Source organism: Hyla sarda, chromosome 3, assembly GCF_029499605.1.
Source record: "Hyla sarda isolate aHylSar1 chromosome 3, aHylSar1.hap1, whole genome shotgun sequence".
Classification (NCBI taxonomy): domain Eukaryota; kingdom Metazoa; phylum Chordata; class Amphibia; order Anura; family Hylidae; genus Hyla; species Hyla sarda.
In genome coordinates this window covers 98,035,876-98,051,772 of record NC_079191.1, presented here as the reverse complement: position 1 = coordinate 98,051,772, position 15,897 = coordinate 98,035,876, and the positions used below count along the sequence as shown (strand labels likewise).

The window sequence follows — 15,897 nt, the reverse complement described above, 5'->3', positions numbered from 1 at the left end:
CACGACAGGGGTTAATTAACTTGTGGTAGATGGCAGAAGGTTCACAGCATGAACCTGTCTTGTGAAGCTTTTCTGCAGATGTACACTGGTGAATTATGGAGCAGACTCAGGAACTGAGCCCACTGCATACACTGTGTTTGCTGTCCGCAGCAGAGAAATGTTGTCAGTCTCCTAGATGCCTCAATCAATGTCCACTGTGGCATCTAGGCTGACAATTTCAGCATGCCGATAGGTTGTCACGTTAGACATGGGCCTTCTGAAGGCCACCATGGTTGCCATGACTGCATTGCTATTATACCCTGCCAGAGCTCACTGTGTAAAAAAACGAACCCTCATCCAGCTCTGTAGACAGAAAAGTTAAAAGGTTATAGGGGCAGAATATGAAAATGCAAAGCAAGCAGTTGTCAACAAAATTGTGTCCCGATTGGCTGCCAAATTCCTGCCACATTAGGCCAACAGCCTGTGTGTTTTCACCCATAAACCATAGCAAAACTACAGTAATTGGGTATCATTGTAATCAGCTGCAGAATAAAGTTTACATGTTAGGTTTGTCGCAAAGCAAATGGCAGATCCCTCAAAATATGTTAATTTATTAACGGATTTACTTTTTATTTCACCCAAATTTTTTCCTTACTTTTTTTGTTTCAAAAGTATGAAAGAGATATCAAAAGAAGAGGAGAATAAAACAAAAGTTTAAACTGTCTGCTTCCCTAAGGGGTTAAAAGGAGTACCCACATGTCATAAATGCTTCGGATAAGAATACTAACAAAAGCCACAAACAAAATTTTACAAGATGCAAAAAAGGACAACAGGACAAGCTCTGTGATCTGGTTTATTTGGATCTTGTCTATGTATGGGTTATCCTCAATCAAAAATGTCTAACTTTCTACACTATCTCCTCCAATCATAAGGAATTAGGTACCATCACCTAACACCACACTGTAAAGGCCTGTGTGAGAAAGAACTTGGTAAACATTTCTTTAAGACCCAATGTGTGAAAGCTTAAAGGGGTTGGCCAGAGAAAGAAACAACATGTGTATGGTGTCAAAAAGTATTACTAATATTAGCCATACTGCACAGATCTTTCATATCAGCTGTGTTCTCTGGCTTGTAGCTGTGACATCACATCACACCCTCAAAATAAAAAAAATAGTTGCTGTCCCTGTCTCCCCCCCCCCCCCCCCTTCCTCATGCCTGAACAGGACAAGACCATTGATGTGAGGAGGGAAGCTCATATTACTGTTCATTATCTTTTAAAGCAGTAGGAAGCCTTTCTCAGATAAAGCAGCATAGAGCCTGTTGTGACTGAAACTACTGAGAAAGGCTTCCTGCTGCCTTAAATAAAAATGAGAAGTAATATGAGTTCCCCTCTTCACACCAATTGTCTCATCCTGAGCAGACAGGAAGGAGGGTGGGGGGTTGGGAGGAGCAGAAGGTGTGACGTGATGTCACAGCTGCAAGCTGGACAGCTCAGCTGATATGGAGAGATCTGTGCACTATTGCTAATAGCATTATTTTAGTAAGTTGCTTTATTATACTTTTTAACACCATACACAGGTTGATTCTTTTGTTGGACAACACCTTTAAATGTCCCACAAATCCATATTCTGTACACTAAATTGTTCAATGGCATGTCGCATGAATGCTGGAGGGGCAGAAGTGTCAGAATAGAGCTGACACCATTAAATGAAGGTCCTGGTATGGTTTCCCTGTTGACTAAGTCAAATAATCTTAGTCTGCCCTGGTGACAAATTGCATGTGGATAACATCAGGGATCCTGGACTGGATCATATAAAATGTGTGGGATGGAGAGGCTGAAAGTGCCAAGATATAAAAACAGGGTTCAGCCAGTTAACAACAAAAGCTCACCAAACCTAAAAATATATAAAGATACTTAAAAATATAGATAGCTTTCCATGTGGAAATTAAAAAACAAAAACAACATATGTGAAATACTTTGAGTAAGTCACCAAATTGTAGATCTATTGTTGACTGTGCAAAATTTGGCACAAATGTTTCACATAGCTGTGTCACCTGCAAAGACACGTTGAGTACGGACCAGTACCTTATAAAGTCAGAAATCAATGGTTCTGCAAATATATAACATACCTTTCCAGTTCCATTCATTTCCATTTTCCTTCAGAATTCTAAAACACTACAGACAATATATTATGGCATTTGTGCATCACAGCTAATAGCAAAGCAATGGCTTGGCACCAGCACAGAGGAGGTGGTTTTATTCAGGATTTTATACTCTACCTATAAACTGAGAAAGTCCTCCCAAATGTGAGCTTTTTAAATTTAGCAGCAATAATAGTTCTCTTCAATACAAAGAAGATCATGTGGAAAAAAAAAACACTGAAGAGTTGAATAAACATTCCTCTGATCTCCCTCCGATGGAAATCTTTGTATTGGCACTATATGGTTCAAAAACTACTCATTCCAGCCAAATGAATTCCATTCGGAAAACTATGAATCGTAGATACGTTAACACTGCAGTGCAGGCTTAACCAATGGAGCCAACCTTTTCTCACTTTTGTTCATAGATTTTGCTCCAATGAATGTTCATTGTTATCAACATGAGACATAAGAGCTGGAGTCGACTGGACTGAGTGAACATCTCTAACACTGGTAAGCTGTAACAAATGCTGATGTAGTGCCGTGGAATGGACGATTGATTTCTTCAGATTGTCTCTTCTTGTGATGGGTAGGGTAGCACACTGAAATCTGGTTATAGTCTTAAACTTCATGTCATAGTGACAAGTGCAATTTGTGTTTTCTTCATCTGGATTAGTTATTTTTTGTACATATCACTTTGTTTTCTTTACAACATCTCCATTTCATTCAGAGCTATGGCTGAGAGGGATCTGTTTTAATACTTCATCTGTAAATGCAAAATGAAAAGTTTTTTGTCAGACCTTCTTAATTTACTGTATATCATTAAATGAAGCTTACCACTTGTCAATTAAAAAGTCTGAGATTTTAAAGGGGTACTCCGGTGGAAGTGAAATCCACTGGTGTCACAAAGTTAAAACAGATTTGTAAATGACTTCTATTTAAAAATATTAACCCTTCAAGTACTTATCACCTGCTGTATACTACAGAGGAAGTTCTTTTCTTTTTGAATTTCTTTTCTGTCTGACCACAATGCTCACTGTTGACACCTCTGTCCATGTCAGGAACTGTCCAAAACAGGATAGGTTTTCTATGGGGATTTGTTCCTGCTCTGGACACTTCCTGACATGGACAAAGGTGTCAGCAGAGAGCACTGTGATCAGACAGAAAAGAAAATCAAAAAGAAAACAACTTCCTCTGGAGCATACAGCAAATGATAAGTACTGAAAGGATTAAGATTTTTAAATAGAAGTAATTTACAAATTTGTTAACTTTCTGGCACCAGTTGATTAAAAAAAAAAAAAAAATAAAAACCTTTAAGATCCTAAAGTGGCTTCCCAACCACACACATTTATAACATAATAAAAGAATATGCTACGTACGGCTATTAAAGTGGGTCGGTCCAATTAAATTCTACCGATCAGTAGAAGGAAGCTCCTACCCTGTGATTGGAGAACTTTTGCTTGTGAGTCAAGCAATGGCATTTTCATGTAAGCAAATAAGCAAAATGTTCCCACAGTGCTGGGTCTATTGCCTCAAGTGCCCAACATTTCCATCCCCTATGGCTGTCTTCCTCCTCCTTCTGCATTTGATTGCCATGAGTGCAGCAGTCGAAGCAAATGCAGGGCCCTTAAATGGGCACTGTTAGATTAAAAAACTTTTTATATATTGTACATTTTGGCAAAGCATTAACCTTTCAAATTTGCTAACGAGACTGCTCTTGACTTGTTATTGTCATTTCTAATTTTTTTTTATTGTTTTGTATTTTATAAAAACCTGATAAAAACAATAAATAAAACAGTTATATAAAAAAAATCATGGCTTTGTCCAAGCTGAAGCACAGGCATGGACAAAGTCCAGTAAGTGAGAGTGGGCTAGCACTCCTCTGTCTAATAGGATCCTCTGTGCTCTCCCCTGTCTGATAGTAATCCACTGTGCTCTCTGCTGTCTGATAGTACTCCTCTGTGCTATCTCCTGTCTGATAGTACTCCTCTGTGCTCTCTCCTGTCTGATAGTACTTCACTGTGCTCTCTGCTGTCTGATAGTACTCCTCTGTGCTCTCTCCTGTCTGATAGTACTTCTCTGTGCTCTCTCCTGTCTGATAGTACTCCTCTGTGCTCTCTCCTTTCTGATAGTACTCCTCTGTGCTCTCTTCCTTTCTGGTAGCACTCCTCTGTGCTCTCTTCCTTTCTGATAGCACTCCTCTGTGCTCTCGCCTGTCTGATATGACTCCTTTGTGCTCTCTCCTGTCTGATAGCACTCCTCTGTGCTCTCTCCTTTCTGATAGCACTTCTCTGTGCTCTCTCCTGTCTGATAGTACTCCTCTGTGCTCTCTCCTGTCTGATAGCACTCCTCTGTGCTCTCTCCTGTCTGATAGCACTCCTCTGTGCTCTCTCCTGTCTGATAGCACTCCTCTGTGCTCTCTCTCCTTTCTGATAGCACTTCTCTGTGCTCTCTCCTGTCTGATAGTACTCCTCTGTGCTCTCTTCCTATCTGATAGCACTCCTGTGCTCTCTCCTTTCTGATAGCACTCCTCTGTGCTCTCTTCCTTTCTGATAGCACTCCTCTGTGCTCTCTTCCTTTCTGATAGAACTCCTCTGTGCTCTCGCCTGTCTGATATGACTCCTTTGTGCTCTCTCCTGTCTGATAGCACTCCTCTGTGCTCTTTCCTGTCTGATAGTACTCCTCGGTGCTCTCGCCTGTCTGATAGTACTCCTCGGTGCTCTCGCCTGTCTGATATGACTCCTGTGCTCTCTCCTGTCCTAGCAGACAAAGAGGAGTGCTAGCCCACTCTCACTTACTGGACTTTGTTCATGCCTATGCTTCAGCTTGGACAAAGTCATGATTTTATAAGCCATGATTTCTATAAAAAGGAAATAAAATTTTCTTATGAAGTATATTAGAAAGGTTAATGTTTTGCCAGATGTACAACATATCATTTTTTTTTATATCTGACAGTGCCCATTTAAGACGATCGGCCTGGCTCTGTAGGCACTTGCTGCTAGCTTGCATATACAGTCATGGTCGTAAAATGTTGGCACCCCTAAAATTTTTCAAGAAAATGAAGTATTTCTCACAGAAAAGGATTGTAGTAACACATGTTTTGCTATACACATGTTTATTCCCTTTGTGTGTATTGGAACTAAACCAAAAAAGGGAGGAAAAAAAGCAAATTGGACATAATGTCACACCAAACTCCAAAAATGGGCTGGACAAAATTATTGGCCCCTTTTCAAAATTGTGGAAAACTTTGATTGTTTCAAGCATGTGATGCTCCTTTAAACTCACCTGGGGCAAGTAACAGGTGTGGGCAATATAAAAATCACACCTAAAAAGCAGCTAAAAGGAGAGAAGTTCACTTGTGTCTGTGTATGCGCCACACTAAGCATGGACAACAGAAAGAGAAGAGAACTGTCTGAGGACTTGAGAACCAAAATTTTGTTAAAATATCAACAATCTCAAGGTTACAAGTCCATCTCCAGAGATCTAGATTTGCCTTTGTCCACAGTGTGCAACATTATCAAAACGTTTGCAACCCATGGCACTGTAGCTTATCTCCCTGGGCATGGACAGAAGAGAAAAATTGATGAAAGGGGTCAATGCAGGATAGTCCGGAAGGTGGATAAGCAACCCCAAACAAGTTCCAAAGATATTCAAGCTGTCCTGCAGACTCATGGAGCATCAGTGTCAGCACAAACTATCCGTCGACATTTAAATGAAATGAAACGCCTTCTGGGAAAATGTCTTGTGGACAGATGAGACCAAGATAGAGCTTTTTGGAAAAGCACATCATTCTACTGTTTACCGAAAACAGAATGAGGCCTACAAAGAAAAGAACACAGTACCTACAGTGAAATATGGTGGAGGTTCAATTATGTTTTGGGGTTGTTTTGTTGCCTCTGGCACTGGGTGCCTTGAATGTGTGCAAGGCATCATGAAATCTAAGGATTACGCTGGGTTTGCGTCCGAGATCTTGGGTCTTCAAGCAGGACAATGACCCCAAACATACATCAAAAAGCACCCAGAGATGGATGGCAACAAAGCGCTGGAGAGTTCTGAAGTGTCCAGCAATGAGTCCAGATCTAAATCCCATTGAACACCTGTGGAGAGATCTTAAAATTGCTGTTGGGAAAAGGTGCCCTTCCAATAAGAGAGACCTGGAGCTGTTTGCAAAGGAAGAGTGGTCCAACATTCCGTCTGAGAGGTGTAAGAAGCTTATTGATGGTTATAGGAAGAGACTGATTTCAGTTTATTTTTCCAAAGGGTGTGCAACCAAATATTAACCCCTTAAGGACCAAGGACGTACCGGTACGTCCTTGGTCCTGCTCTCCTGATATAACGCAGGGTTACACAGTAACCCCGCGTCATATCACGGCGGGCCCGGCGTCATAGTGAAGCCGGGACCCGCATCTAATAGCGCGCAGCGCCGATCGCGGCGCCGCGCGCTATTAACCCTTACGCCGCGTGCTCAGAACTGAGCCGCGCGGCTAAAAGCTAAACCGAAAGTGGCCGGCTAGCTCAGTCGGGCTGTTCGGGATAGCCGCGGCTAATCCCGGCATCCCGAACAGCTGACAGGACAGCGGGAGGGCCCCTACCTGCCTCCTCGCTGTCCGATCGCCGAATGACTGCTCAGTGCCTGAGATCCAGGCATGAGCAGTCATGTGGCAGAATCGTTGATCACTGGTTTCTTATGAGAAACCAGTAATCAATGATGAAGATCAGTGTGTGCAGTGTTATAGGTCCCTATGGGACCAATAATGCTGCAAAAAAAAAAGTGAAAAAAAAAAGTGAATAAAGATCATTTAACTCCTCCCCTATTAAAAGTTTGAATCACCCCCCTTTTCCGATAAAAAAAACAAAAAACAGTGTAAATAAAAATAAACATATATGGTATCACCGCATGCGGAAATGTCCGAATTATAAAAATATATCATTAATTAAACCGCTCAGTCAATGGCGTGCGCGCAAAAAATTCAAAAGTCCAAAATAGTGCATTTTTGGTCACTTTTTATATCATTTAACAATAAATAAAAAGCGATCAATAAGTCCTATCAATGCAAAAATGGTACAGTTAAAAACTTCAGATCACGGCGCAAAAAATTAGCCCTAATACACGGAAAAATAAAAAAGTTATAGGGTTCAGAAGATGACAATTTTAAACGTATTAATTTTCCTGCATGTAGTTATGATTTTTTCCAGAAGTCCGACAAAATCAAACCTATATAAGTAGGGGATCATTTTAATCGTATGGACCTACAGAATAATGATAAGGTGTCATTTTTACCGAAAAATGTACTACGTAGAAACGGAAGCCCCCAAAAGTTACAAAACTGCGTTTTTTTTTCCAATTTTGTCGCACAATGATTTTTTTTTCTGTTTCACCGTAGATTTTTGGGCAAAATGACTGACGTCATTACAAAGTAGAATTGGTGGCGCAAAAAATAAGCCATCATATGGATTTTGATAAGCCATCATATGGATTTTTAGGTGCAAAATTGAAAGAGTTATGATTTTTTAAAGGCAAGGAGCAAAAAACGAAAATGCAAAAACGGAAAAACCCCCGGTCCTTAAGGGGTTAAGTTAAGGGTGCCAATAATTTTGTCCAGCTCATTTTTGGAGTTTGGTGACATTATGTCCAATTTTCTTTTTTCCCTCCCTTTTTTGGTTTAGTTCCAATACACACAAAGGGAATAAACATGTGTATAGCAAAACGTGTTACTGCAATCATTTTCTGTGAGAAATACTTCATTTTCTAGAAAAATTTCAGGGGTGCCAACATTTACGGCCATGACTGTTTAGTGGCGCTGGCATTAAATACAGGAAGAATCATAAGCATAATGCATTACTTTCCCTGCACATCAGCGCTCCTGGACATCCAGCTGTGCATGGGAAAAGCAGTGAAGGAGACCCAGAACTACACTAGTGCTGTGTCCCCTTCATTCTCATAATTATGTAGGGTCCCGGGAGTCAGACACCCAACAATAATAAACTGATATCCATATCCTAGATATACACCTTCACTTTATAAAAATCTATTTAAGCAAATAGTATTACACCAATGAATGGAACAGATTTTGTCTTAGCACAAAATATATTTTAAATCTTATTTATTTAAATATATTGTTTTCTTTATTTATTTACCTGTTTGGGAGCAGGCAGGTGGATATACCTCCTCCCAGGTATATTCAGCAAGGTTGACAGGCTGCGTCACCCAAAGATCCCTGAGGAGTTCATCCAGAGTCATACGCATTTCTGGGTCACAGTGAAGAAGGCCAGAAATAAGATCATGCAATTCTAGAAGGTGAAAATATATCGTACTTATTACTAGGTAAACCCAAAAACCATCATAAAGCAGAATAAACACAACAGAATAAATTGATCTTTTCCTTTGGTTCACAGCAAATCATCCAAAGGAACTAAAGACTGCACGATTCTAAAAGATTATTAAATATTACAAAAATTGTGACATCAAGACACATCAATAGATAAAATGTACAACATAATAAATATAGTATGAGTGGTCTCTGCCTGATATATGGATATTGGTTCATGAGTTAATATCTTTCCAGATCATTATTAGTTTGGCAGTCCCTAATGTTGAATTTCCACTAATCACAATGGGGGAGATTTATCAAAACCTGTGCAGAGGAAGAGTGGTGCAGTTGCCCATAGCAACCAAATAAAGAGGCCTGTGGAAAATGAAAGAAGCAATCTGATTGGTTGCTATGGGCAACTGCACCACTCTTCCTCTGCACAGGTTTTGATAAATCTCCCCCAATGTGTTCATATTTTTATGTAAAAGGTAACCCAACATTAAGCAGATTCGGAATGGTATGTAATGTCAGGAGCTCTGCAAAGTAGGATATATTTCAATGACACAAGTATTCTTGTGGTGAGGAGTTCCATCAATGTGAAAAGTAAAGGCTTCTTACCTTGAGATACAGAGAAAGGAGGGTTCAGCTCTGCCTCCAGGATCTCTTCAACCTCACAGAAAGGATTTTCTCCAAATATCAGAGTGTATAGAGTTACCCCAAGGGACCACATTTCCAGCTCTGGGCCTGGATACCTGAACACACAACAGACAGAAATAAACATCTGCCCTTATTTGTAAAATTAATTATTTGTATTAATTAGTATTAATATTAGAGAGAGAGAAAAAAACAGATAAAATAATGTGCAATACACATACAAGCATGTATGACTATGCAGGATATATATCACTGTATATACTTAAAGGGGTATTCCGGCCTAAGACATCTTATCCCCTATCCAAAGGATAGGGGATAAGATGTCTGATCGCAGGGGTCGGCTTTGTGTAGACCTGAAGAGGGGAAACTAGGAAATCCCTTAAATCCAGGAGTTCCTTATACCAGTCCTCAAGGCCCACAAACAGTCAACAGTAAGTGAAATAATCCAGAAAGTTAGTGGTCCATAAAGGACTGAGTTGGGGACCACTGCAGTTTAAATCCCTGACAGTTGCTATCTCCAGACGATCTTCATTCTGGCTAATAGATGGAGGTCCCAAGCGGACAATGCCTTAAATCTATAGCGCTTTATTAACCTCCCTAGCAGTATGATTCCGTCTGGAAATTTGTACCAAAAGCGGTACAATTTTTTGCATTGAAATTCCACATCTCCCCCCCGTCACATTCCCCCTCCCTTGTCACATTTCCCCCCCCCCCATATCACATTCTCCCCCTCCTTGTCACATTCCCCCCCCTGTCACATCCCCCCCTTGTTGCATTCTCCCCCCCCCTGTCACATTCATCCCCCCTGTCACATTCTCCCCCCTTGTTACACTCTCCCCCCGTCACATTCATCCCCCCCTGTCACATTCCCCCCCTTGTTACATTCTCCCCCCCCCCTTGTTACATTTTCCCCCCTCCATGTTACATTCCACTCCCCCCCTGTCACATCCCCCCTTTGTCACATTCCTCCCCCGTCACATCCCCCCCCTTGTCACATTCCCCCCTCTGTCACATTCCCCCCTCCCTTGTCACATCCCCCCCCCCCTTGTTACATTCTCCCCTGTGTCACATTACCCCCTCTGTCACCTTGTCTTGTACTGCAGCAAATACACTGGGTTTGCCGGGCAGATTTCAAACCTAGTGTATTTGCTGCAGAACAAGCCCTTTCCCCTTCAGCCAATCACAGGCTTTACACCACTGCGGCCTGTGATTGGCTGAAAAGGGAAAGGTCCTAGAAGATGAATAGAGCAGTGACCAGAGCGCACGGAGGGGAACGACATCTGCAGGGATCGGGACTAGGTGAGCAAAAGGTTTTTTTATTTTCTTCCTTTTTACTTTTACACTTAGTTCAGGGTTTTTCTACCAGGGGGCCTCCAGCTGTTGTGAAACTACTGCTCCCAGCATGCCCGGACAGCCTTTGGCTGTCCGGGCATGCTGAGAGTTGTAGTTTTGCAACATCTGGAGGCCCCCTAGTTGAGAAACACTGACTTTTAGTATATGTCTTTACCTGCTCTGGCCGGCCCCCGCAACGGGAGCCGACCCGAGCAGATAATAACATATTTTCCCGGGGGCTGCATCACTACATCGCAAAAAGCAAAAATCGCGATTCGATTGCTTTTGCGATATACTGTGCAGCCCGCACAGCAACTCTGCAATTCTACCCCGAGCGTGACTCGGGGTTACCGCTTCTAGCAGCGAAAATTAACCCCGAGTCACGCTCGGGAATACCGCTAGGCTGGTTAAGGGATATCTGGCTCCACATAATCTGAATTTGCTTTATGCTAGGATTTAGTTATCATTTGGTGTTATAAATAACCTCAGCTTCTTGTTCTAACATAGCAATCTTTCTAACTAGTAGGATGAATCTTTGTATATTTATTATTTCAAAATTGCAATAGTAGCAATAAAAGCTAAAACAAACATACGGGTTGCCAAGCAGAACTTCTGGAGCACAGTATTCTGTGGTGCCGCAAAATGTAGAAAACAATTTTCCAGGCTGCAGACGAGTTGCTGAACCAAAGTCGACCAGCTTTATCGTGAAGTCAGGAGCAATGATAATATTTTCATCCTTAATGTCACGGTGCAAAATATAGTGACTATGTAGATAGCCCACTGCTGACACCAACTGCAAAACATACAAATTGCTATTAAATATAAACTGGCTCATAATAAATAAAACAGCATATAACTAAAAATACATGAAACAATAAAAAAAACTCCAAATGGAGAAAATCCAGCACTCCAAACAGAGGAAATAAAAATGTTCCAAAAACATAAAAAAATACAATATATATATATATATATTTTTTTTTACTAGTTATAATTTTTTTTTTTTTTTTTTTTTACTATAACTAAAGGTGGTTTGATATGGTTGTAGAGGGCATCTGAAATGCTAGACAGCCTCCATAGAAAAGTATAGAATAATTTTTTTTTACTGGTGCCAGAAAGTTAAACAGATTTGTAAATGACTTCCATTACTTATCAGCTGCTGTAAACTACAGAGAAATTTGTGTAGTTTTTTCCAGACTGACCACAGTGCTCTCTGCTGACACCTCTGTCCATGTCAGAAACTGTCCGGAGCAGGAGAGGTTTATATGGGGATTTGCTCCTAGTCTGGACAGTTCCTGAGACAGACAGCAGTGTCAGCAGAGAGCACTGTGATAAGACTGGAAAGAACTACCGTATACCTAATGTGTCTAGTGGAGGTGAGAAGAAACTGCTTATAGTGCAAGGATTCCTATAGGCTGGTCTGAACAGCAGGAATTAATTTGCTGTCAGCATGCAAAAGGATCAGGGTGGTTTGACAGAGCATGTGTGACCAGTGCCACTGGACACATTGGGTTGATGTTCTCAGAGGGAATCAAAATAGCACTGGGGTTACATAAGTTTCTGCAGCAATATCTAGACATATGATTTCTTTATTATATACTAAATTGAAAACTTATTGCAAATTAAGAGCTTAAAGCGCAACTGTCATGAACTCTGGGCAATATAACCTACCCAGACTTATTGCAGTGTGCAGATTGTGTTTACAGTACAGTTTCTACCTTATTTCTGCCGGCTTATATCACCCCAAAAAAACACTTTTTAAACCAGCCGCACACAGTCTGATAGGCGTGGCACGGGGTACGCTATGCCCCGTCGCTGCCACACTCACCCCCTGTACATCAGCGCTGGGACCGCTGTGTGATTGACACACAGGTCCCAGCGCATGCGACCCGCAAAGTGTGTTATCCAGGCAAGCGCTTGCTCCTGCTGTCTGCCTACTTGGTTCACCTGTGCGCTTCTTCTCTGCCTCTAGTAACAGTACTGTCCTGCATTCACGTCTCCAGACACTGCAGAGAAGAAAGACTAGATAGAATGCGCCGCGGCACGCAGGTTAGGTGAACTGAGGGGCTCATGCGCTGGGACCTGTGTGTCAATCCCACAGCGATCCCAGCGATGATGTACCCTGCGCCACGCCTATCCGACTGTGTGCGGATGCTATCAATAGTATTTTTTGGGGTGATAAAAGCCGGCAGAAATAAGATAGAAACTATACTGTAAACACCATCTTCACACTAATACGTCTGTGTGTAGGTAATATAGCCCAGAGTTCATGACAGTTGCGCTTTAAAGTAAAATTTTTATTTATTCATGGAATGACCCCTTTAACATTTAACACTAATGTAAGCATACACATCCACTAATAGTAATGTCTCATTATGTATCTTAATAGTACAGATGATATTTATCAGGTACATACAATGTACTGGCACTCACCTGACGGAAAATGTAACTGGCCAGAGGCTCATCTAGGTTAGGCTGATTATCAATGAAGTCAAAGAGGTCAAGTGCATCACCGTGTAGTTCCATTACTAGCTGAAAGAATGTGTCACTCTCAAAGACCCCAAGGACCTGGGATTTATACAATATAGTAAGAAAAAAGGTAAACAGATATTGGATGCACTATACTGAAAGATATGTCAACATAATTAGTCTGCATAAAAGTCCTCTTGCTTCTCTCAGTATTCATAGACAAAAGGAAGAGTAAAATATGGCAGAAGTGTTTATGACAGGTCACTCTCTCTAAAGACTGTAGTGATGTTCTATCATATCACCAATGGCTTTCCTAGGATGTTGTGTTGCTATAAACTCACAACTTCAAGAGACTCTCTTTCATGTTATGTTATATCACTGTGCAGGAGGGCCTAATGTTAGCGCGACTGTGTATCACTGTGCAGGAGGGCCTAATGTTAGCGTGACTGTGTATCACTGTGCAGGAGGGCATAATGTTGGCGTGACTGTGTATCACCGTGCAGGAGGGCCTAATGTTATTGTGACTGTGTATCACTGTGCAGGAGGGCCTAATGTTATTGTGACTGTGTATCACTGTGCAGGAGGGCCTAATGTTATTGTGACTGTGTATCACTGTGCAGGAGGGCCTAATGTTGGCGTGACTGTGTATCACCGTGCAGGAGGGCCTAATGTTGGCGTGACTGTGTATCACCGTGCAGGAGGGCCTAACGTTACATACGTCTGGTCACACAGTGTCTACTGCCCTACTAAATGAATACATCGCTTTTGCACTTGTTGTTTTGTGTTGTTTTTTTTTTTATACAATTGCTGCTGGAACTTACTCTGTAATCTGTGTAAACTTGGTATGTAAACTCAGGGAATGAGGTGGCTGGCATTGTTGATTTATTGTGTTTCACTTGAAAATTGTAAAAATGAAGCCTTTTAACTGTGAGGGCTTACTTGACAGAAGGAGACAATCGACGGAAAACAAAGTTTAGGAATTTAACAGGGTTCAAGGTTTTTTTCTTATAGGTTTTCAGACTTCTCCAGATACGGATTGTCTTTTTGGAACTTTTGAACAAAAAAAATTTGATACTTACCCTAATAACATTGGGGTGCTGTAGCCTGGACAAAATAGCAATTTCCTGTGTAACCCTCCCAAGTTCAGGATCCTGAACCCAGCAGTCATCTAACACCCGATCCTTACGGATAAATTTCACTACAACCTATTGAAACAAAACAAAATTATTGCTTTATCACAGTTCACTGAAGCTGAAACAAAATACTGTCCTTCCTGTTACTTAAAGGGGTACTCCGACCCTATACATCTTATCCAAAGGCTTTCATCAGCCTCACGGAGCGAAGATTGCTCCGTTTGTGATGACTCACGATACAGGGGCCGGAGTATCCTGATGTAATGGCTCCAACCCCCCTCGTGACATCACAATACTCCGGCCCCTGTATCGTGTGTCAGACACGTAGCAATCTTCACCCTGTGAGGCTGATGACAGGTGGGGGCTGCAGGAGAGATTGCGGGGGTCCCCAGTGGCGGGACCCCCGCGATCAGACATCTTATCCCCTATCCTAGTAAAAAGATTAGAGTAAAAGGTTTACTTTTAAGATTATTTTACTGCTATCAGGATTATTTTTCCTTTATTGGAGCGTTCACTTTGCAGTTATCTATTGTTTGCTGCTTGTTTCTTTATAGAGCAGCGGTATAGATTGCACTTGTCACTATAAAGGGATCTATGTCTACTTGATCAATTGTCTTGCCCATTGCAGCAATCAGAATTTGTCTGATTGTTGTTTGTATTTCAATCTATGTATTTCAATAAAGATTATTTGATATTTTGCATCAAGACATTTTCTGGTGTGTCTAATAGGGTTTTCTAATTAAGCTAAATGGCACACTAGACATTAGTTTTTTGTCTAAAGACATCCCCTTGCCTTTATGGTTTGGATTACAAACTTCTGACATGTGAAAGTGACACGCAAGAAGTTTGGATTGTGGTGGGCCAGGTTCTGAGGCCCCCACTGATCACTAGAGTGAAGGGGCAAAATGATAGTGATTAGGAAAAATATCTTTAAGATATCACCTATAATCACATAAAAATACAATGGAAACAGTGGGAACAAAATGAACACAGAAACAGTGGGCTAAATCACAAATTTAAAAAGTACCTGTCACCAAATAAACTTTTAATATAGTGTTCCTTGTGTAATTAACAGACACTTTCCCATTCACTTGCTTTTAAAATTATCAACATAAATATGTTTAAAATGTAATATGAAAAACGGCCACTAAGTGGCTTTGTTCTGTTTACTGCCACAATTAATACGGTGAGTTTGGTCTCCTCCCAGCCTGGCAGGTGACCAAACTCAGGAAGTGTTGATTGACAGCTACACAGAAAGTGAAAGCTCCACAGATTCTCACAGAAAGCCACACAGACTAAAAGCTGCAGGAGAGCCTCACTGATGGCAACACAGACTGAAACATGCACAGAGCCTGAGGTCTTCTATTCATCACAGCACTGCAACAATGTGAGGGTGGAAGTGGTCCCTAAGCAGGCTTCAATGAGGTCATACCTGCTGGGAAACGCCTACTTTCTCCTGCTGGGAAATTGCACTATGTGAGCAAGAAGAACGGTATGATACACAGCTCTTCTCGGTTGCCTTATAGGGGAACACAGAGACCATGATATTATGCTGCTGTCCACTAGGAGGCTGAAACTAGGCAAAAAAAAAAAGTCGGCTCCTCCCAGCAGGATATACCCGCCTACAGGCACTGAGCTAACCAGTTTTAGCTTAGTTTCAGTAGGGGGCAGACACAGGTCTGGAGCTCACTCCAGACCTAGTCTTTTCTGTTTTATTATTTTCTAGCTAGGGATGTTAAGTTAATGTTTTTTCCCTTTGTTATTTTTCTAGGTTGGGACGACAGGAGCATGGCGCTACCTAAGCTCCCACATGCGATGAAGTGGCACCTTTCACGGGGGGGGGGGGGGGAGTTGTTCACAGTCATTAGTGGAGTGATGGTGTA

At 41.5% G+C, this 15,897-nt stretch overlaps 1 protein-coding gene across 5 annotated transcripts in view; it reads right to left on the bottom strand.

Moving 5' to 3' along the window:
• Positions 1 to 1,250: 1,250 nt before the first annotated feature.
• PASK (PAS domain containing serine/threonine kinase) overlaps positions 1,251 to 15,897 on the bottom strand; it is a 50,761-nt gene continuing 36,114 nt past the window's right edge. For 4 of the 5 annotated variants that reach the window (XM_056564737.1, XM_056564739.1, XM_056564740.1 and 1 more), the window contains exons 13-18: positions 13,961 to 14,086; positions 12,846 to 12,980; positions 11,009 to 11,208; positions 9,048 to 9,181; positions 8,257 to 8,409; positions 1,252 to 2,884 (exon numbers count right to left, since the gene is read on the bottom strand). In XM_056564737.1, coding sequence (XP_056420712.1) covers positions 2,841 to 2,884; positions 8,257 to 8,409; positions 9,048 to 9,181; positions 11,009 to 11,208; positions 12,846 to 12,980; positions 13,961 to 14,086 — 792 coding nt within the window. In that variant the 3' untranslated portion in view covers positions 1,252 to 2,840. Of the gene's footprint in view, positions 2,885 to 8,256; positions 8,410 to 9,047; positions 9,182 to 11,008; positions 11,209 to 12,845; positions 12,981 to 13,960; positions 14,087 to 15,897 lie in introns of all 5 variants that reach the window. The other variant, XM_056564742.1, reaches the window with a different exon arrangement.